At 43.0% G+C, this 23,168-nt stretch overlaps 1 protein-coding gene across 2 annotated transcripts; it reads left to right on the top strand.

The window, feature by feature from the left end:
• The first annotated feature begins 3,618 nt into the window (after positions 1-3,618).
• On the top strand, positions 3,619-19,287 carry LOC144689243 (diencephalon/mesencephalon homeobox protein 1-like). 2 transcript variants are annotated; one of them, XM_078556343.1, is made up of 5 exons: positions 3,619-3,734; positions 9,273-9,506; positions 10,767-10,945; positions 16,917-17,193; positions 18,836-19,287. In XM_078556343.1, exons 2-5 carry the CDS (start codon positions 9,338-9,340, stop codon positions 19,195-19,197), a joined length of 987 nt encoding a protein of 328 aa, XP_078412469.1. In that variant the 5' UTR covers positions 3,619-3,734; positions 9,273-9,337; the 3' UTR covers positions 19,198-19,287. The 2 variants fall into 2 exon arrangements, with proteins under 2 accessions (XP_078412469.1, XP_078412470.1); XM_078556344.1 differs by lacking the exon at positions 3,619-3,734 and adding an exon at positions 6,965-7,035.
• Positions 19,288-23,168: the final 3,881 nt, after the last annotated feature.

Here is a 23,168-nt window from a genome sequence, read left to right as displayed (position 1 = left end):
ACATCTGGTCCTCACCTTCAACTCTGATCTTGTGGTGTAATATTGGAATGATCACCGAACCCGCGCACAACAAGTGCCAACTGCGGGGAATCAAAACCAGAAAACGCTGGACTCATTCAGAAAACCGGACACTTTATTTTTCTTTCAGATTTCTAGCTTTTGTAGAGACCTGAATTAAGTTCCTTCGTGTTTGCAATTGGTGGCTGTTGCAGTGTTATTGGTAACCCCCCCCCACACTACAGGCCAGTTCCCTTCTAGATAGTGCGGTGTGGGTAGGAATAGGCATTCACAAAATAATATACACCAGGTTTGTGTTGGCGAATGCAAGTGGCTATCTCCAGAAATGACAAAGTTTACAGCATATCCCGTTGCCAGTACATTACATTTTATTATTGCAAATCTGGTGGCTCAGAAATACATCTGCGTACAGAACGGAAAATGTGACGAAATTGCTAAATATTTAGGCTCTCCGATTCACCCAACGCACAACAAAACTCGCCTTCTCTTTAATAACTGCCCTGTAACATGATCAATACCTGTTCCTGCCTGGGCGCCCGCCACTCAGTTCTCTTTGGCTGTCAAAGTACATTAGTTTCCAACAAAATAAGTCGTTTAGATCATCCTTTCCCCCAAATCTCCAAGCCTTTTAAATCCAGCAGATTAGAGCGGGGGCCTTTGTTTTGCCACACGGGGGGATTAGGAAAGATTTGCCGCTAGAAAAGTTGCGATTTAATCGCACGTTTATCCCTCAATACCTCTTAAAACGGTGGTGCTTGCGGATTAGGGCTACACAAAGCGACGCCTTGTGCAGAAGAAACTAATGGGAGAAGTTTCTCTTGTTTGTTTCGAATGAGAGGGATCTCTGCAGATTTCCCTGGTGTTATTGTTCTCTTCCAAAACCCTGCTTTTCAATTTGTTTCCATATTTCTCGCCCCTTTTCAATCATCAGTGACAATATTCACTTTACAATGAGCAGAAGGACCTTCGCGAATCTTGAGCTAAACTTTCAGATCAAATGAACTTTCTTGAAACGGGATTTGTTGAATGTTTTTTTCCATGTTCACGTTCCTCTTTCTCTAGCTCTTGACTGAATGTTTTTTATATAAAGGTTCACATTCGGATGTTAGGTCCGCCCTATTGCTCAGACCGTCATTCTCCACATCGCGGTAGTTTTAAAAGCACCTTGAATTTGCACGAATTTCTCCAGTCTCTCCCCAAGAAAGTTCAAACCAGTTTTTAACATGGTGATTAATTTGACAAACCCCCATCAGATAGTTTAATTCAAGGTCACTTCGATCTGCTCTGCTCTGAAACAACCGCACTGAGGGGTCCTGGTGAAGCGAGAGGGATTTTGGCTAACACTTCAGTCTTTAATTCCTTTATAGTTTTTGTACTTTGATATTTCAGACTTGGTGCAGTAACCGATCAGGAGCCACTCTTGCTCTGCTCTGGGGGCTCCAGATCTACATTCTTATTCTGTAATCAGTCTTTAATCTGCAGGTAAATTCCCTCCCGTTTGTTAGAAAATGCATTAAACCCCGTGTGTGGCGCTTATTCCGTGTATCGGCGTGATTAATTTGATCTTTCAAAGGTCAGTTTTCTGCATCCGGTAAAGTTTCATTTATCAAAATAATTGACAATTTACAGTCACTGAAGACATTCGCACTGTTTGATTTTGTATTATTTCCACGTTTAATATATATGACAGGTTTCTCGTGAAATTAGACAAGAAGAATGAATGAAGTACCGCGCGTTTAAACATATATTTCATCTTGAAGGTTAAACTGGCGCGAGGGTTGTTTAGAATATCCTTAGAAAACGCACTAACTTTAACATAATACACTGCAGGTGATGGACATGTGAAATTAAAAACACAAAATCCTGGAAATACACAACAGGCCAACCAGCCCCTGTAAAGGGAAGAGACAGTTTCACCATTGTTAAAGGATTAGCCTGTCCGCTATTTCCTCAACCTCGGCACGTTTGCTTTGATTTGGAGACTTTGTGGTTAAAAGTCCAAGTGCATTTCACACAGAGGTAGAAGAATAAAAGTAAGGGACATTGAGCCAAAGGACAGATTAGAAGGCCCTGCTTAAACCTTGGTCGATGTTTAGGAAGGTTTTTTTTAAAGAGAGAAGAAAGGGTTAATGGGGGGAATGCTGGAGATGTTGCCTGGATCGTGGGGACACCAGAGGCTGCAGACAGCTGGGTCCGGATTGTGGGGGAATTGTTGGATGGGGGTGGTGGTGTTAACGAGATAGGGAGGAAAAGTCTATTAAGAATTTTAAACACCAGGATGAGAACTTTAAATGTGAAGATATGAGGAGCCAATATAAGCCAGTAAAGGCAAGAGTGTGGTCAATCAGTGATGGGCGAGCGGATTTAAGGGCAACTGGGGATGGGCAATAAATGCTGACCCAGCCAGCGAAACCCACATCTCGTCGATGAATGAATTTTTAAAAATATATTGTGGAGAATAAGGACAGCAGGGGTTTGGTGAGGATCCCTGAGGCTCGGTTTGGTACTTTGTGTGAATCCCTCCTTTAATTACCTGGGATTTGAAAATGAAAACAATCGAATGTTACAGGGTGTCGTGGAACAAAGTTAGAATCTGCCTTAAACTAGATCCTGATCTAACAGGGCAGAGGCAAGGACAATACTCGACACGAATGTATAGACGGTCCTAGCCCCACATCTTGGGGAGTAAATATGGGCCTTGGGGTGAGTGGGGTATAGATTTACTAGAATGAGGCAAGGGGCTTCAAGGGTTAAAACTGGTAAGAGAGGTTAAACAAAGTGTTCCAAGGAATGATTTTAACCAAGTTTTCAGGATATTAAGGGAAACAGGCAGGATAGATAGGGGGAAAACTACTTGTGCTGGTTGGGAAGCCTAAGACCGGAACTGGCTCTGGTTTGCAAAGAAATCTATATATATATATATATATTTTAGGAGTGAATTCTTCCCGCAAAGACCGATAGAAGTTTGGAACTCTCTTCCGCAAAGACAATTGGTGCGAAATCAAATGTTGATTTAAAAACTTAGATGGGTAGATTTTTGTTAAACAAAGTTATGACGGGATAGGGGGGCATTTGGAGTTAGGTCCCACTGAGCGGGAAGGGCGTTTCTGGAGGGGCTAAATGGCCAATTCCTATGATTCACATTACATTTGTTAAAAATGAAATTAAACTGACCAACATAGACATTGCAGCTTTTACCAGATACTGTGATCAGAATAAGGTGGACGTACAGCTGATGCGGTCTTATTGTGTCGCCAGCAGATACACACACACACACACACAAACTGAGACAAGCGACCCCTGCACCCGAATCCCAGATCGGGTTTGAGTTGGGGCGGGGGTGGGGGGGGGTGGAATATTCACTGCCAAACTCTCTTGGGGGGTGGCGGGGGGGGACCCAAAGGATTCATCGGTTCAGAAGAAAGGCCATTTGAGCTCTTACATGTTCCCCCTCGGAGCTCCTCTCCCATTGGCCAGGGACAGGAGCCCAGGGAGTTTGCTGTCAGGGACAGGAAAGTGACACCGAGTGTCCAACTATAAATATCCAGGCCGGCTCCTCGGTGCACAGTCAAGTCGCCGGGAAGGTTCAATGAAGCGCTCCCACCCCCCTTTCGAGCTGTGAGTGCAACCTGACAGCGCGAAGCTGCCCCTGGCTGAAATAACTGCAAAATGAGAGGTTTGATCTCAATCGGATTTTAACGCCATCGAGTGAATCTGTGTGTGTGTATATTATATATTATGTAGATCATCCAGGGTTTGAACAACCCTTTAAGGACTGAAATGAGATGAGAAAATGTATTGGGAAATGAGTTTGTTCTGGGGGGGAGGGAGGGAGAGAGAAGCAGATCAATACTTGAAACCCTGACACCCGAAATGTTAATATTCCTGGTCTCCCTGCAGATTTGAATGATCTGATTGCCTTGGGGGAGTTTTGTTTTGCTTTCGCGCCAGATTGAAAGTTGTCGAGTGTTACTGAACCCTTGTCCACAGTTGAATGTAAAAGATTTGAACAGGTTTGTTTGGTGTGTCCGCCAGTGGTATAACACTGAGTAACCATCCCAGGGCTGCTTCAGCCACAAGTTCAGTGCTGGGAGAGCAGCGTTTCTGAACCTCACCTACCTGGACAGCATCTTTCCATCGAGGGCAAACCCCAGGCGTTAAGCAGAAACTGCCAGTGACCCAGGGAGTTAAATCCCACAACAAAAATAAAAACAGCTGGAAAAACTCAGCAGGTCTGGCAGCATCTGCGGAGAGAGACACAGGTAAAGTTTCGAGTCTTCAACAGAGCTATTTTTCCTTAGTTCTGTTGAAGAGTCATACGGACTCGAAACTTTACCTGTGTCCCTCTCCGCAGATGCTGTCAGACCTGCTGAGTGTTTCCAACTGTTTTTGTTTTGGTTTTGGATTTCCAGCATCCGCAGTTTTTTTGCTTTTATCTCAGAGTTAAATCCCACCATTTGTTATGTTCAATCAAACTGATTCCACTCCTTTCAGACTCCCCCCGCCCCCCGCCCAGGAAGCCCGAAATTCCCAGGTTGTATCTGCTAATTCAGCCCTCGCACCGACTGGCTCTGGTTTGCAGAGGCTTCTTGTCAGGAGTTCAGCTTCACCCAGATTTGAAGCGACGTTTCGCCAGCGAGTTCCTAAAGGTCTGAGTTTTAACTCGTGTAACTTGTCATCTGAAAAGCAATTAACGTGAGAGGCTGCAGCGTTTTGTTGCCGATGAGCGCACTGGCGGAATTGAGACACGGTTTGACTTGAATAGTGAATAGACCAGACCCCATCCCTCCCTCTCTCTCTGTCCCCCACCCTCTCTCTCCCTCCCTCCCTCCCTCCCTCTCCCTCTCTCTCTCTCCCCCACCCCCTCTCCCCTCCCTCTCCCCCTCTCCCCTCCCTCTCCCTCCCTCCCTCTCCCCCTCTCTCTCCCTCCCTCCCTCCCTCTCCCTCTCTCTCTCTCTCTCCCCCACCCCCTCTCCCCTCCCTCTCCCCCTCTCCCCTCCCTCTCTCCCTCTCCCCCACCCCCTCTCCCCTCTCCCTCCCTCCCTCACCCCCTCTCTCTCCCCCTCTCCCCCACCCCCTCTCCCCTCCCTCTCCCCCTCTCCCCTCCCTCTCTCCCTCTCCCCCACCCCCTCTCCCCTCTCCCTCCCTCCCTCTCCCCCTCTCTCTCCCCCTCTCCCCCACCCCCTCTCCCCTCCCTCTCCCTTCCTCCCTCTCCCCCTTTCTCTCCCCCCCTCCCCCTCCCTCTCCCCCTCTCTCTCCCCCTCTCCCCCTCCCTCCCTCCCACTCTCTCTCTCCCTCCCTCTCTCCCCCTCCCTCCCTCCCACTCTCTCTCTCCCCCTCCCTCCCCCTCCCTCTCCCTCCCTCTCTCTCTCTCCCCCTCTCCCTCTCCCCCTCCCTCTCCCCCTCTCCCCTCCCTCTCTCCCTCTCCCCCACCCCCTCTCCCCTCTCTCTCCCTCCCTCCCTCTCCCCCTCTCTCTCCCCCTCTCCCCCACCCCCTCTCCCCTCCCTCTCCCTCCCTCCCTCTCCCCCTCTCTCTCCCCCTCTCCCCCTCCCTCTCCCCCTCTCTCTCCCCCTCCCTCCCTCCCACTCTCTCTCTCCCTCCCTCTCTCCCCCTCCCTCCCTCTCCCCCTCGGCTCTTTACAGTGTCGTCCAACAGTTTGGAACAACCCATTCTGAGCGATTTAGGAATTTAAGATGAAGAGGAGGCTGTGCATCCCCTCGAGTCTGGTCCACCATTGAATCCGATCATGGGTCATCTGTGTCTTAATTCCATTTACCCGCTTTTCTTCCATCCCCCCTCCCTGCCCTTGGCTCGCAAATATCTGTCGATCACAAATTTGAAATTAATTGGGGTAACATTTATTGCCTTTTGTGGGCGAATCCGCATTTCCAGCATCTCTTTGAAGGAGTGTTGTCCAATTTCCCCTCTGAATGGGGGTCTCTGATTTTTAACCCATGCCCCCCTCTTGTTGAAGACTCTCCCCCACTAGCGACAACTGTTTCTATCTATTTGCCCCATCAAAATTCTAAATACATCAATGGGCCCACTCCTTAACCTTCTGCATTCCGTGGAATGCAAGTTAAGTTTACATCACACCTTCTCATAATTGAATAGTTGGACCCCTAGTGAATCTATGCCCGACTCTCCCTAAAGGGACTGAGGGGTTTGGTTAGCCCACTTGGCTAGATGGCTAGCGTGTAATGCACAGGTTTAATGTTTGTATTGGCTATGGTAATTCAGGGAGACTTACCTTCCTGCCTACCTCACAGGTGTGGAACGGTGCTGCTCAAACCACATAACCAATTGTCTATTTCTAATGGAGAGAGTGCATCCTTTTTTGGACCTGGTTACATTTTAGTAATCTGTGTACATGGACCCAAAGCCTTTTTTGGACCTACACTGTTTCCTGAGTATTACAAATATCTGGTATAAAACATTACAGCTTAGTTAATTGTGTTATATTTCAGAACCAGAGGTGCATATTTTCATGCAATAATATATAATGTTGTTAGATTATCGGTCCCAGAAGGCATCTTCACATTCAAGACAGGGGTTAAGAAAGCTGGGCCCTAGATACCTTTCAACAAGATATTTCATCCGTATTCAACAGGAAGAAGTAACATTGAATATAATATTTATGCGTGAAAATAATTAGAAACTAGAACCGAGTTCTAAAAATATTAAAGTAATTATAATTCCATATAAATACATAAAATAATAAATGCACAAGAGTTAGATGCCAGATTAATGCATTCAGGGGATTTACATTACTTTAAAAACATCAGCAAGGCTGCACCTATTTCTGAATCTGCCTCCACTCAGCTTGAATTACTTGTTTTTGTAGCTCAGTTTAATAGGTGCTTCCTACCCCTGATATTGCAGCACGGTTCTTTGGTGCTGCCTGTGCCTTGGTGACTTGCCTACTTGTTTGTTCTTCATACACAGGCAGAGGTAGTGAGGATACGCAGGCCTTTCAACCATTGGGGCATCACAGTTGACACCAAGTTGCCATTCAGGTATGCACCCTTTCCAGCCGGAGTCATCGAATTGAAATCAGGACCAGAAACTCTGGCTGCATTCTTCCCTCACTAGCCCAGCTCACTGAACCCATCATGCAGCGTGGACCAAGATCAGGAAACCCTGGGACTTTATTATTAAACAGTATTAACCTTTGACCATTTTCATTGTAATTTGGAAAGTCAAGGAAATGTGATGAAGGCCAGTGATGGCGAAGCTCAAAGTGAAGGGTGCAATATCAGATGTTTGGCAGTGTGATACTGTTTCAGCAACAGTTTATTTATTCAGAAGGAAATCAATATGGACTGCTTCATACCTGTAACCTTGATCTGACTGAAACAGTCTGAGACAAGTTATGTAATTTATTTAGAAAGCAAAAATCATAAAGCATGTCTGATTGCTGAGAAGGAGATGTTTCCTATTTTGTGTGTCAGTGACCCTTATACCCATAGCGTCCACTTGGGCATGTTCCTCACTCACAACCTCATGTGTTTTTACCCCATTAAAAGTCTTTCATGGTGTATAGTTGCTTGTTATATTTGCCTATCATATTCCTTATTATGGGACAGCTGTTGATATTTGGCTGCTATTGCACGTCATGAGTACCACACACTCAGTATAGATTGTCAATAAAATGATTGTGTTGTTAAAGTTATTTGTGTAGAACTTGCTTTCCTAAAACAGCATGAATGGGAGCATGGTAAATTTCGGAGCATAGAGAAGGCTTTCAGCTTATTGCATCTTTTAGGGCAAAGATGAAGGCTGGACTATCAATGCAGTGACTATAATTGTTAGGCAAGAGGATGTCTTCTGTTTAAGAGGAATGTGAATGCAATAGGTTTTCCTCTGCATTCTCACAAAGCTGCCACTATTCATCCGCTGAATTTTGTTCTGCTGTTCTTGGAAGCCTTTCTCTTCTGTGGCATTTATATGCCTTCTTTCTATGGCAAAGTTATAAGCAAACAGCACACAGCCTTAATTCTCAAGACCATAGGAGGATTATATTGTAGGTCTTCCCTCCGGTATACAGGCATCTGAAGTGCACCTTCAACATACTAGTTGTGTACTTTACTAAGAATCTAGAAGCTGCACTGACCTCATTATTCTGTGGATCATGGGTGTGGAGTCATCAAAGGAGGAGAGATTTGGCAGAAGATTTACCTGAAGATGTAGGAAATGTACACAAGCAGTGCTCCAAAAAAGTGCTTCTCTGTGTATCCACCAATTCCCACCTCCCCTTAGTGCCTGGGTTTCTGACCCTTGGAAATCTGGCTGGCAGCTATTAAATTAAAATGTTTCCCAAAATGCGAAGGGGTGAGACTCATTTATATGTTGTAATCATAATCTACATCTCCAGAGTAGTATGATTTGTGACAGGTTGGTGTTGGGGTTTACGAATTTACCTATTTAATGGACCCCTCCCCCATGACCTTTCTCAGGTGTTGTCCTATTTGTCCAAATGTCACATTGAAGAGTTTTTATTAAAATGGGCTAGAGAATCTTCAAAAGGAATAGAGAAGACTGGACTCACAAAACCCTTGTTTATAAATGGACTTGCATTAATCTGTATTGGATAGAAATGGATTTGATTGTAGTTACAAAATGATGCCTCCTGATATTATGAGTTACTCAATTAACATTAAAAGAAAGACATTACGTTAATATGGTATATTTCACAATTTTGCTGTTGCGCTGCAGGGAAATGTTGCAGCCAATTTGTACATAGTAAGGCCTCATAGACTAATGACAAAGCAATATGTTTAGCAATATTGCTTGGGGATAGATATTGGAAAAGGACACTGAGAGAGCTTGCCTATTCTTCTTCAAATACAATTCTGCCATGGGATCTTTCACACTGACCCAAGAGGGCAGGCAAAGCCAGTTTAATTCTTAATCTGAAGGATGGCACCTTGAACAGTTTAGTACTCCCTCAGTACACTGGAGCGTCAGCCTGGATTATGCTGTCAAGTCTCTGGAGTGATACTTGACTCATGACCTTGTGACTTGGGTGAGAGTGTTACCATTGAATTATGATCTATGAAGTATAAAGTTCATGCCTGCTAATGAATACGCTGTCAATTGCTAACTTTTTCAACAGTCTCCGGTACAATAAAGAATGATCATTTCTGTCCCCTCTCTAACCAGTGAAGGCACAAGAAGGGAGTGGGAAGATACCAAACAAGAATACGTTTACATTTTTTAATTTAATAATTAATTTCACATGTTTTCTCTTTAGGTATTAGTTCAAAAACTATAAAGAATAAAGTTCACCTCTCTGCATAGCAACGTTTCCTAAAGAAGATGAACACAGTGTATTATTACAAAGGGAACAGCCATCGTCTGCAGAGCATGAATTCGTTGGCTACAGGGTTTTACTTGCACCAACAGGTGAATGACCAATTGCAGCAAACACGGTCAGGAGGGCAGCAGCCATTTATTCAAACCCTCACTGTGGCTGAACACTTAGCTGGTGAGTATTCATTATTCTGGCACTGAGTAAGACAAAAGACAACGAGATTGGAAATGATGACTGCCATTCAATTGCTTTATTAAGACTCATGTTTTGCAACTTCAAATGAACAGCTTTTGCTTCAAGCGATGTCACTTGTGCTTCCCAGTCAAAACTTGGTGGTAACGAAGGGTACATTTGCACACCTTCTTAATAGAATCTGGGATTACTAGTCCAGTAATATAACCACCACACTATCATATGCATTGCCATTTCCATTGATTTTATTAGAAGTTAAAATTGGGTATTTTCTATAAGGAACGGGAGATCTGCCATGTTAGTTTTACAGCCGCTTTGTATTTTCAGTAACTTTTTTCCTTCCCTTTTCGACATCATATTTCCCAAAAGTTTCTGTAACAAATAATTACAGAGGTCAAACTCTTGAAGAACAGAATTTGGATATTCAAATGGAATCTTAGACTTTGTCACTGTTTCTGTGTTGCTGGGGTCTTGCCTTTTCTGTCTGATTTTCCTTTGACTCCTGTGTCTCATTTTAATTTCTTTCGTACTCTCAAAAATTTACTTTCTCTCTCTCTCTTTTCAGGGTGACACTCTGCAGCATCCCTCTTGTTCCATTCCCACCCCATCAAGGTGCAAGTACCCAAACTCTGTTGCTGACTTCCTCTGGCACTGTGGAGTGATCTAGGGACTTCATAAAGATGCAGACATTGGGCACAAATTAAATGTGCCCTTACGTTGTACTATGTGTAATATTTGGATATGGTACTGTAACGATACTACACTAGAAGCCTAGAGGTCATGAATTCAACTCTCATCACAGTTGAATTTAATTCAATAAATTTGGTCTCATTTTTGGCTGGCATCAGAAAAATCACCACGGAATCTGTTAGCTTGTTGTAAAACCAATCTGGTTCACCAATGACCTTCTCAGGAAAGCACCTCCCACTCTCATCTGGTCTGGCCTGTACATAATTCTAGTTCAGGCCAAGTTGGTGGCTTTTAATGACATTTGGAGTGGCCTGGCAGCCACTTAACTGTAAAGGAAAAGGATCATAAGAAGGCTGATCACTCCCACCTACACTTGGCAGCTGGGGAAAGGCAATAAATATCAAAGTCATCCACACTCACAATTTTTAAAGAAGTGTTAAAAGTATTATTGTTGTTCTTCAAAGGTGTGAAAGGTAATGTCTACCTTACTTAGGAAGACAACATTTTTCAGACTTTATTTTACTTAAACAGATGTTTATTGATGTTTGGCAGAAATAATCCTAGAAGCGAGATACGGCACCTGTCATCAGAAACAGAGACGGAGCAGAACAGCCTTTACAACCCAGCAACTGGAGGCACTGGAGCGAGCTTTTCAGAAAACACACTATCCTGATGTGGAAATGAGGGAGAGGCTGGCAATGTATGTCGATCTTCCAGAGGCAAGAATTCAGGTAAATTCAGGGGTGGTCAGAGAGTACAGTATGCCTGATATAACTCCTATGGGTCAACCTCCTGGACAGATGACTACATCTGAGTACCAAGATTGCCCATTACTGAAACTGGCCGTTGTTTGGCAAGAACATTGCCAGTTCAATACCAGATAGATAGCTATATTCTCTATAGATAGTTATATTATAGTGCAGCTCTTTATTATCAATGGGATGGATTGAAAGGAAAATGTAACATTGTCCCCATCCTTTCAATGAAAATGCACCCCTGTTAACCAATTAGAGAACTCTATCGATCACTGTGGAAAATGTCACATTTAACAATGATGGACCTTCCAGCTAAATGAAACTGAGAAATTATTTTAACATATTTTGTGAAACAAATAGTTTCCACTTTTGTTTTTATAAAGGGAAATTGAGAAAACATATAATAGTAAATTAGATCTTATTCAAATTTGAGGAACAGTTGCAAATAATTATGATAATGCTGTTAGTAAAAGGAGGGATGGAACTGACTAGGGACCAAAAAAGGGATTTATGCATGGAAGGAGAGGGCATGCCTGAGGTACAAAATGAGGACTTTGCATCTGCCTTTACCAAGGAAGAAGATGCTGTTAAAGTCATGGTGAAAAAGGAGGTGGTTGAGATGTTGGATGGGCTAAGAATCGATAGAGAGGAGGTCTTAAAGAGCTGGTTGTACTTGAGGATGGTAAGTCAGCACAATCATAAGAACATAAGAAATAGGAACAGGAGCAGATCAATCGGCCCCTCAAGCCTGCTCCGATATTCAATAAGATCATGGCTGATCTTCTTGTGTTTCGATTTCCACATTCCCATCTAACCCCGATAACCTTTGATTCCCTGGCCTAACAAGAATCTATTTACATCTGCCTTAAAAATATCTAATGACCCCCGCCTCCACCACCTTCTGAGGCAGAGAGTTCCAAAGTCACACAACCCTCTGAGAAAGAAGTTTTTTTCTCATCTCTGTCCTAAAAGGGCGACCTCTAATTTGGGATGCATCTGAGAATGCTGAGGGAAGTAAGAGTGGAAATTGTAGAGGCACAGGTCATAATCTTCCAGTCTTCCTTAGATACAGGGATGGTGCCAGAGGAGTGGAGAATTGGAAATGTTACACCTTTGTTCAAAAGAAGCAGGTAAAGATAAGCCCAGCAATTTCAGGCCAGTCGATTGAACTTCAGTGGTGGAAAAGCTTTTAGAAACAATATTCCAGGACAGAATTAACAGTTACTTGGACAAAGGTGGATTAATTAAGGAAAGCCAGCACAAATTTCCTAAAGACAAATTGTGTTTAACTAAGTGGATTGAGTTTTTTTGACGATCGAAGAGAGACCGTTGATGAGGGTCATGTGGTTGATAGACTTCCATTTGATTAAGTGCTACATAACAGGCTTGTCAGCACAGTTAAAGCCCATGGAATAAAGGACAGTGGCAGCATCAATATTAAGTTGGCTGAGTGACAGGAAGCAAAGAGTGTGAACAGTTGTTTTTTTGGACTGGGGAAAGGGTTTGGAGAAAGGTCTCAGGGATCAGTACCAGGGCCACTGCTTTTCTTGATCTATAATAATGAGCTAGAATTGGGTGTGCAGGGCACAATTTCAAAATTTGTAGATGACATGAAGCTAAGAAATATTGTGAACTGTGTGGAGGATGGTGATAGACTTCAAGACATAGGCTGATGAGATGGGTGGGCAGGTGGCAGATGCAATTTAATGCAGAGAAGTGCAAATAGATACATTTTGGTAGGAAGAATGAGCAGAGACAATAAAACCTAAAGGGTACAATTCTAAAGCGGATGCAGGAACAGTGATACCTACAAGTATATGTGCACAAATTGTGCATATAAGGCTAATGGAGTGTTATTCCTTATTACGAGAGGAATTGTTCATAAATATGCTTCAGTTATACAGGGCATTGGTGATACTGCATCTCGAACAGTGTGTGCAATTTTTGTCTCCTTATTTAAGGAAGGATGTAAATGCGTTGGAGGTGTTTCAGACGAGGTTTACTAGATTGATATCTGGAATGAGTGGGTTGTCTTATGAGGAAAGGTTGGACAGTCTGGGCTTGTTTCCACTGGAGTTTAGAAGAGTGAGGGGTGACTTGATTGAAATATATAAAATCCTGAACAGTCTCAACAAGGTGGTGGTGGAAAGTATGTTTCTTCTAGATGAGTCCAGAACTAGCAGGCACTGTTTTAAAATTAGGGGTCGCCCTTTTTAGGACGGAGATGAGGAGATTTTTTTTCTGAGGGTCGTGCGACTTTGGTACTCTCTGCCTCAGAAGGTGGTGGGGGCGGGGCCATCGAATATTTTTAATGTGGATGTTGATAGATTCTTGTTAGGCAAGGGAATCAAGGGTTGTCAGGGGTAAATGGGAATGTGGAACTCGAAACACAAACAGATCAGCCATGACTTTATTGAATGACAGAGCTGACCCAAGGGACCGAATGGCCTACTTCTGCTCCATTTCCATATGTTTGTACATAGAAACTAGGAGCAGGAGTAGACCATTCGGCCCTTTGAGCCTGCTCCGTCATTCATTATGATCATGGCTGATCACCAACTCAATAGCCTGTTTCCGCTTTCTCCCCATATCCTTTGATCCTTTTCATCCCAAAAGTTATATCTAACTCCTTCTTTAATGTTTTGGTCTCAACTACTTTCTGTGGTAGCGAATTCCACAGGCTCACCACTCTCTGGGTGAAGAAATTTCTCCTCATCTCAGTCCTAAATGGTCTACCCCGTATCCTCAGACAGTGACCCCTGGTTCTGGACTCCCCCACCATCGGGAACATCCTTCCTGCATCTACCCTGTCTAGTCCTGTTAGAATTTTATAGATTTCTATGAGATCCCCCCTCATTCTTCTGAACTCCAGCAAATATAATCCTAACCGACTCAATCTTTCAACTTTTGTATGTTCATTGAAGGTGACAGGACAGGTTGAGAACGTGGTTTATGAGGTATGTGAGATCATTGTCTTTTTAAATAGAGGCACACAAAAGCAGGAAGTTATCGTGAACATTAATAAAACACTGGTTCTGCCTCAATTTGGAGTATTGTGTCCAATTGTAGGCATCACGCTTCAGGGTGGAGATGAAGGCATTAGAGAGGGTGCAGAAAAGTTTATGAAAATGGTCTCAGGGACGGTGGACTTCAGTTACATGGATAGATTGGAGAAGTTTGTGCTGTTCTCTTTGATTTGATAGAAGTGTTCAAAATCATGAGGAATCTAATCTAGGCAGAGTAGATAGGGAGAAATTATCCCCATTGGAGGAAGTATCAAGAACCAGGGGACACCAATTTAAGGTGAATGGCAAAAGTACCAACAGTGACCTGAGGAAAGACTTTTTCATGTAGCTTGTGATTAGGATCTGGAATATACTGCCTGAGAGTGTGGCAGAGGAAGAGTCAACTGTGGCTTTCAAAAGGAAGTTGGGTAATTATTTGAAGAGAAAAAATTAACATAGCTACAGGGAAAGGGTAAGGGAATGGAACGAGCTGAGTTGCTCTTGCAGAGAGCTGGCATGGATACGATGGGCTGAATAGCCTCTTCTGTGCTGTAACCGTTCTATATTTTATCCATGAAATTCTGTTGGCATGTTAAAATACTGAAGGTGTGAGATTCCTCGTGGTGAACCCAGGTTGCTACAATAATTTTGCAGGTTTAACTGTGTTTGTAAATTTACCTCCCTTGGGCTCTTCCAAGCCAGTTGCTACAATGATGTCAACAGAACTGATGATTTAAAGAAAAATATTATGCATTTATAGATTTTGCAGAAAAATGGACTTAATCTGATTCCCAGAACACAACCAAAATTATTGGAAACACAAGTAATTGAAAAATGGAACTTGAAAATTTAGTCACTTTTAGTCAGTGAACTGGAAATAGACAGAATGCAATTTCAAAACTTTGGCAAAAATCCCTGAATCTTTTCTAATTAAAATGGAATTTTTCCAGAATCCATAAATTGCTAGGCCTAACTATGTTTGATTTGAATTATGCATAAAGATGATTACTTACTGTCTGAAATCCAATACTTTAGACAAATCATGGTCTGTGCATCTGTGATTTTCTGATAAGTGACCTGTTGTGTGTACGTGCAGAGCTTCTGAAAATTTTTCCCAGAATTTGTAATCCTCATCCACACATGATCGTACAAAATGCATTGCCCATTACCATTCTCTCTCTCTCTCTCTTCAGGTACCATGCCATGTGAGAGCATTGGTGACCATGCACTTCCATGTGTTGGTCCATGGTTGTGCTTGGCAATGTACTGCAGTGGTTTATCATTGCCTTCTGCAGGTTCTGGCTGACCAGGAGACTCTCCCTCTTTTACCGCCTGCTATAGGTGGATTGGAAGGATTTTCAGGTTGATAATCAACCTGTTTGGCCATGTAATGAAAGCATCTTCCGTGGCCATCAACTTTTGGAGTGTGACTTGAACCTGGAACATCTTGCTCAGAGCTGGGGACGCTGGCCCCACGCTCATCACCATTATGCACTTTAATTAAAACTCACTTGGTTATACATTGCTTAAATTCATGGCAAAAATAATGCTCCTCTCATGGACTCAATAATTATTAACAGGGGCATCCCTAGGAGGGGTGTGAGGCCAATCACCCTGTGTGGGGGCCCCCCGTAACATTTTTATACAAGTTTCCCCTGACGGCTGGGTCCCTGAGCGTGTGTGTGTTGCAAAAGAGCATCAGCAGCGTCCCAGTTACAAACCCATACTGCGCTAGTGACTGTGATAACTGTGCTGCATGTCAAACTACACCCCGCTTCCAAAGCTGAACATAACCTGTTGTCTCTCCTTTTTGTTAGGGAGAAATCCATGATCTCTAGGGGATTCTGTTAGAACATTTTTACTGACGCCCCAACTGGAGAAAACTTTAAGGCCGGAATTTTCCAGCCCCTCACCGGCCCCGGGGGGTCTCCTGGTCTCGCTGATGTGAACAGAGATTTCGATGGCTCGGCGGCCCTGGCCTGGGGGGGTTGGGGGTTGAGGGGGGTTTGCTGGAAAATTCCAGCCTAAACGTTGGAGTGAGAGCATTCACCGCGTTCAACTTTTTAAAAACAAATTACAAACTCGATGCAAGAAAATGATTCAACTTTTCTTTTTAAAAAATGACTGTCCATCTTCCAACGTTAAGCAAATGTTAGTTGCAAGTGCGCATTGGAAGGAAAATAAAATATGAAGCGAGGATTTAAATTGCCCGGGATTGAAAATAAACACAGCAAGTGAGTGACTTTCCCCACAGGTCAGACTCTATGTGCTTTATTCAAGGCTCTGATTATTATTGCCAATAAGGATGATGATCCTGAACCTGATACAAAAGCAGCCAGGTTCCTCACGGTCCCAAAGAAGAGTCATAATGGACTTGAAAGCTTAACTTTCTCTCTCTCTCCACGGATGTTGCCAGACCCTGAGATTTTCCAGCAATTTCTGTTTTTATTTTAGGGTCTTCAGGTGTGTGCTGGGTCTCAGCTGATGCAGGACTTTGTGTGCGAGTGGCAGAGTTTTGGATAAATTGGAATTGCAGGGCTTTGGAGACTGGCAACGAGACATTAGTGAAGTTGAAACTAGAGGCAGCGCATGTGTTGATGAGAGTTTTGGCAGGAGTGTGATCCCAGGTGAAGTCAGTGCAAATCCAGGCTTGGAGAATCTAATTCTGAACTGAGGAAACTTAACACAAGGAAACAAATTCCTCTTGCTCCAAGCCATGGTCTTAAGGAGCAGACCGTCTGCTAGTACAGTGTACAGTGCTGCCCTTGAAAAAGGAATTGCATTTTTTCCTGATTCACTAGCAATGTGGGTTTGTGGCTGTTTCTGAATTTTGACACAAATGTGCTTCACGGATCCAAAATGAGTATTGGAAAATCCTAAACTATCTATTGAATAAGTCTATGTCTTTAAACAAAAAAATACTAATTATCCACCTAATTTAGGTCTGGTTCAAAAACAGACGAGCCAAGTATCGTAAGCATCAGCGCAGTTCAGAAAGAGATGAGTTTCTGACGGAAGAAAGTCAATGGATGAAGAAAGATGACAGGGGGGAAAGAAAAATCAAATTGGAAAAAGACAAATATCACATCCAACAAAAAGACTCAGAATTTTGTGGCTCCGTAGACAACACATCAACATCTGTAATTAGAAGCACAACTCTGGCTGCACATCAGTCTGGCAGAGAAAAGCCAGCAAAGCATATTTTTACAGCAAACATAGGTAAGAAGCTGAAAACTGGATGGTTTCAGGTTCTCTGTTCAGGTTCGTCCTTGTGTGTACAACCTGTATACTTAAATGAAGTGTTTGTGTGCAGCATGCGATTTCTAGATATATTCATCACGCCTCCCGTTATCGTGATTTTTCAGTTATACTTTTGCCTAAATGTTTCGCTGCTTTTGTTGTCACAAGTTGTCAGTTACCTTGTGAGGTACCAGTAACTCACAACTGTTAGGGAACACGTGAGCCAAAAGCGATGAAAGAGGCTTGAAAGCGGCTGCTAAACAATTTTGGATCTGTTGTGGATCTCCTGTTGGGCTCAGTAGGGTAGTAATTGGATCCTGTGCCTGTTTTATGGGTGTATAAGGCTCAATTTTGGGGACCAACAACCTGTGCCAAAAGGACGTCTGAAAAATGTCCCACTTGAAATGGAGTCAGACTAATTTATCAGGTGTTCCTGATGGCTGCCTATAACACACATTGGGCCGCCTACATATGTCATGTCTGCTTTAGGCTACCTTACTGAAATTGGCCTGTGATGAGTGGGACAGCTGTTGGACCTGCCTGGCTCAGGATGCTTCAGGGGCTAATAAAAGGCATCTAATTAAAAAAAAAATGTTAAAATTACAAAAACAAAGAATAAGTCAGACCTGAGATGACTACAAAAATTCTAGCTCAGGTTAGGGATCACACTCGATACTGGTAGGAATGTAGGACTCTTTATTACGCTATTATTTTTCAACTATCTGAATCATCATTTTGTTGCTATCTGCAATATTGTGCATCCTCCCTGAAGTAGACCAAGGTGCCATGTGCAAGCTTTGTCAGTAAACAGAGAGAAAACATGCGCTTCTACTCAGACCAGGCAAAAAGTTCAGTTAAGTTCCGTTTCTAAATTTACTGCCAGCTCATGAACATGAAGCAATTTTGAGAAGCGGACAGTCTTGTGAAATCTCATTTCAAACAGCTGCCAGAATCACCTAAAAGCAAGGGGCTCCGATAAACTTAGAGGTGGCCTGAACGTCAATGCAGATGCAGATTGGATAGAGGCCTCTGTGCTGCTAAATTAGTTATCATTGCACCTATTTACCTGCACAATGAGCACAATAACATTGAAGTTAAACTCGACTGAAGTTTATAGAATGCGCAAACTTAAAAACCTTGCAAGATGACCTTATTATTCTATGGGTCCCCTTTTTTTAAAAAAAAAGTCTACCTTACATCACACCTAAACTGAGTTTTGTTGGCAGATTACTAAACAGTAGAGGGCATCATTGCAATATTTGAACATGTCCTCAGTCAAAATTCACAATTTCCCGTTAAGTACCAGTAAACAGAAAGCAGGAGTGGGAACCCTGGCTGTTTGTTTTTAACTCCTTTCCTTTTAAAAAGAACTATGTACCTTCCCCACCCAGCAAAGAGGTCAGGTTAGAGACTGGCATTATCCAAGGAGGCCTGCAAGAGAAGCCTAGAATACTTCACCGTTTCAATTCATTATTCCATAACAATGCTGAAATGTGTGGTTTTCACTTGGAATCTTTCCATGCAACTATCTCCAGAACGGGGAATGTTTCGATTGCCTGCACTTTGATTTTTAAGTCTTTTTAAAAATAATCTTATCCTCTAAATAATATGTTTCTTGCAGGTCCCATTGAAAAGGTTGGACTAATTGATGAAAACATCAACATTCAGGTACCAGAATGTTCCACTCTGCAACAACATAGTGCAGATCTACAAGAGCAAATTCAACGTCACATGGCTTTGGCAAGTGTTCTTCTGCCGGACTCCCACTATGGAATCCGTGCTCCAAACCTGAATGTTAATCAGGCACCTGCCCTGTACCCCTCATACTACCAGGGGGTTTCCCATACTCTAGATGCTTGTCCCTCCTCACTCATTCACCACTCCCATAAATTGTCAGACTTGATCCCAAAGCCCAGCAGCATGGGAAGCCTGCGATATACCAAGCAAAAGGCGAATTTGCTAGGTCTTAACCTCCAATACTAAAGAACCTTTGTATTAATCACTGAATTTGTGGATCCCACACATTTTATATAGTGAAAAAGTGAACAATAATAAAATGTTTACATTGAAATCTAGTTTTGTTGTTTAATTTAATTATTTTACTAATATCACACAAAGAAAATGCCTAAATCTCGGATAAGTGGCCTTTAAATGAAGCATGTGTTTTTTGAATGCAGTTTCCCCATTAAAGAAGTATGATGCTAATAAATGCTAGTACAATAAAAGGTCACTATTGAGGCCGCTGCACAGGAACATCTGCATGATTTGAGAACCATCGAAAGAAAGAAATTAAAATTGATATTTTTGTTATTGGTACCAATGACCTGCAATCCTTTTGGGTGACTCCTGCTATAATCCCAGTAGGAGTACAGCAGAACGGGTTGGGGGGAAAATTGGGCCAGTGTAGGTTGGGCCTCAGCTTGCTGCCAAAGTTCCCGGATGGACTGGGAACCTCCACCAACCCCAATCATGGCCAACAGTGTAGGGGGTGGCAATGGCAGGGAGGGCGAGTGAACGCTCAGCCCAAAGTGTCCACGTTGACAGGTTATAAAACAGCAGAGGAATTGCTGATGGTCAAGATTCTGCGTGAAGACCCGGCGTACCAGCCCACCAACTGGCAGAAATCAGTCCCATCTGGAGTTACAGACCTGGGATGTGACCTGGACCCCTGTACAGGAGACAGTTTTGTGGTCGCTTCCTAACCTGGCATCCAAAGCCACATTTTGCTGTTTGTCCACCATTGCAGGTACTTGAGATGTGCCCCACAATCAGCAGCATCTGCCTTGATTATTCAAAATTAGGAAACCTCTCCCCGATCCTGAAGACTCTGCCAGAGTTATCGCTGAATGTTCCCGGCAGGAACATCATGACACTAATTGCAAGATTCTGCTCCCATTGATTTTGGGTCTCAGCGTTTGTACTTTATATCACCCACGTATAACACTTCAAAGAATTAAATACAATATGGTTAATTATAAATTAACTATTTCTCTTCTCTGGCTTTGTATTTGATCTCAGCGATATAAGGTATTCTATGCATGTATTTATTTTGTCAAGGCCTTGTACATCTGTGTTCTCCTTCCTGCGCACTATCCATAAGGACTGGCGACAAATTCAGCCTCCAGGAAAGCTGGATATAACTCATTGCAGAAGACAAACATCATTTTAAATGAATAAGCTACTCTTTCTGAAAGAATCCAGAAAAAAGCACATTCTAAGAAAATGCAAACAGATCCTCCATTTAAGAACATGTCGGTGTTCAGAAACTTCCAAAAAGTAGGTTATATTTTTTTAAAAATTATACCCTTTTCCATGATTACCAACAAAAAACAGTGATGCCTAAAAAGCTGCTTAATAACCAGTCAATCCTAGACTTGCATTCAATGAATACATTGTTCTATGGCCTATTCAGACCAAGAACTTCTACTTCTGAGTGGGACACTATAAACTCAGTATACTATAGACCCACCAACGCAGAGATACAGAGCTCTGGAAACTGGAACAACTCAGTTGTAATTTTACTGCCAGGCATGATATTTTGGGGTGAAAATGGAATGTTGTAGGCACAAATTACAAAGATCATTTTGACCTACTTATCTGCCATTAACCTGATTAAAACTATAATTTTTACAGTGAGATCTCTGCACTTGCAAGCTGTGTTATAACCTCAGCCTGATAGGCACTACCCTGTGGTCGGTTGCAGACCACAGATACGTTGCTAATTCTCACTTTGCTGTCCCATTCCCCAGAGGCCGAATGCATATCTTATCTCTGGCATCATTACATACTAGAAGTCCAACTTAACAGTTCTGACCTACTTTACAGTTTACACCACTTCCCAGTTAAATTTGGACATGTTTGCTCAGCTTTTTGACTTTTGCCAATAAGTTGCTCAGTGACAGGAAGTTTAAGGATTTCTCAATTAACTCTCTGACTCCTGAATTTTATTTGCAACTTTCGATCCTTACTTTCCTTATCTTGATTAATCTTTAAAGGATTTTTTTCCATATATTAAGTTTGCTCTCGATTATCAGCAAAGTGATGGAAGGTGTCATTGACAGTGCTATCAAGCGGCAGTTACACAGCAATAACATGCTGACCAATGAGTTCTGACAGGTCCACTTGGCTCCAGACCTCATTGCAGCCTTGGCCCAAACATGGACAGAAGAGCTGAATACCACAGGTGAGGTAAGAGAGACTGCCCTTGACATCAAGGCAGCATCAGACCAAGGAGCCCTAGCAAAACTGAAGTCAATGGGAATCAGGGGGAAAACTCTTCGCTAGTTGTCATCATACCTAGTGTAAAGGAAGATGGTTGTGATTGCTGGGGGCCACTCATCTCAACCGCAGGGCATCACTGCAGAAGTGCCTCCAACAACACTCAAGAAGCTTAACATCATCCAAGCAGCCCACTTGATCAGCAGCCCATCCACCACCTATGCACAGTAACAGCAGAGTGTACCATCCACAATCATCACTGCAGCAAATTGCCAAGACTCCTTTTACAGAAAATTTCAAATCAACACCTCCACCACCTAGACAAACAAGGACAACAAACACATGAGAAGCTGCAAATTCCCCACTAAGTCACACATCTTCCCAACTTGGAACAAGAACTGTTCCTTCACTGTCGCTGGGTCAAAATCCTGGAACTCCTTTTCTTAACAGCACTGTGGGTGTACCTGCACCACATGGACTGCAACGGTTCAAGAAGGCAGCTCACCACCAACTTCTCAAGTGCACATAGGGATGGGCAATAAATGTTGGCCTTGCCAGTGAAGCTCAGATCCCGTGAACAACTAAAAACACATATATTCTTTGAGACATTGCACAATGTAACATGTTTTTGCAGTGAGCCAACTCTGTTTTTCTCTCCACAGATGCTGTTAGACCTGCTGAGTTTTTCTAGCATTTTCTGTTTTTGTTTCAGATTTCCAGCATCTGCAGTATTTTGCTTTTATCTTAAGGCTAAATACCAGCTTGGCTCACATTGCAGGTTTGGCCATCATCATAATAATTGCATTACAGTGGCTTGAAAATGGAATTATTTTTCCTGACTTAGATTCGTGGCCCACAAAGACTGAAGGATGCTGTGTGTCAGCAAAGGCTGTTGTCTGTTCCATTATCAGTTCATATTACCAAGGTTGAAATGGGAAAAAATGTCCAGGGTCATACCTTACAATCACAATTCCCTGCTGGGAATCCAATGCTGCGATGCTAGTATTTTGGCAATGCGCTTACCAATTAGGCAAAAACCTTATGACCAATCTTCCTTTTCCCTACTGTTACCTGGATGCCTGAAATTCCACCTGCCAAATCTAAGCAGCATGTTATTCTGTGGTTTAGATTATTTTAATTGGCCTTGTGCATGTAAGATGGGCATCATTGACAGTGCTATCAAGGGGCACTTACTCAGCTGTAACCTGGTCACATACTCACTTTTGGTTCCACCAGAACCTCTCAGCTCCAGACCTCACTACAGCCTTGGAACAAACATGGACAAAAGAGCTGAAGTCCAGAATTAAGGTGAGAATGACTACCCTTGAGATCAAAGCAGCAATTGACTGAGCATGGCATCAATGTATTTAAATAAAATCGAAGGTGGTAAGTTCTCCACTGGCGGAGGCATGCCTAGCACAAAAAATGGTTGTGGTTGTTGGAGACCAATCACTGCAGGAGTTCCTCTGGGTAGTGTCCTAGGCCCAACCACCTTCACTTCCTTCATCAATGACCTTTCCTCTGTCATAAGGTCAGAAGTGGGGATGTTCGCTGATGATTGTATAATGTCCTGTTCCATTCACAACTCCTCAGATACAGAAGCAAGTCTGTGCCCACGTCCAGCTGTACCTGGACTTGGGGTGATGAATGAAAGTAAGATTTGCACCACACAAGGGTCAAGCAATGACCATCCCCAACTAAATACCGTCCAACTCCACCTCACTTTGACATTCCAG

The sequence above is a fragment of the Cetorhinus maximus genome, chromosome 13, assembly GCF_964194155.1.
Source record: "Cetorhinus maximus chromosome 13, sCetMax3.hap1.1, whole genome shotgun sequence".
Taxonomy (NCBI): domain Eukaryota; kingdom Metazoa; phylum Chordata; class Chondrichthyes; order Lamniformes; family Cetorhinidae; genus Cetorhinus; species Cetorhinus maximus.
Note: the sequence above shows the minus strand (reverse complement) of the source record. Positions and strands in the feature narration are given on the sequence as shown.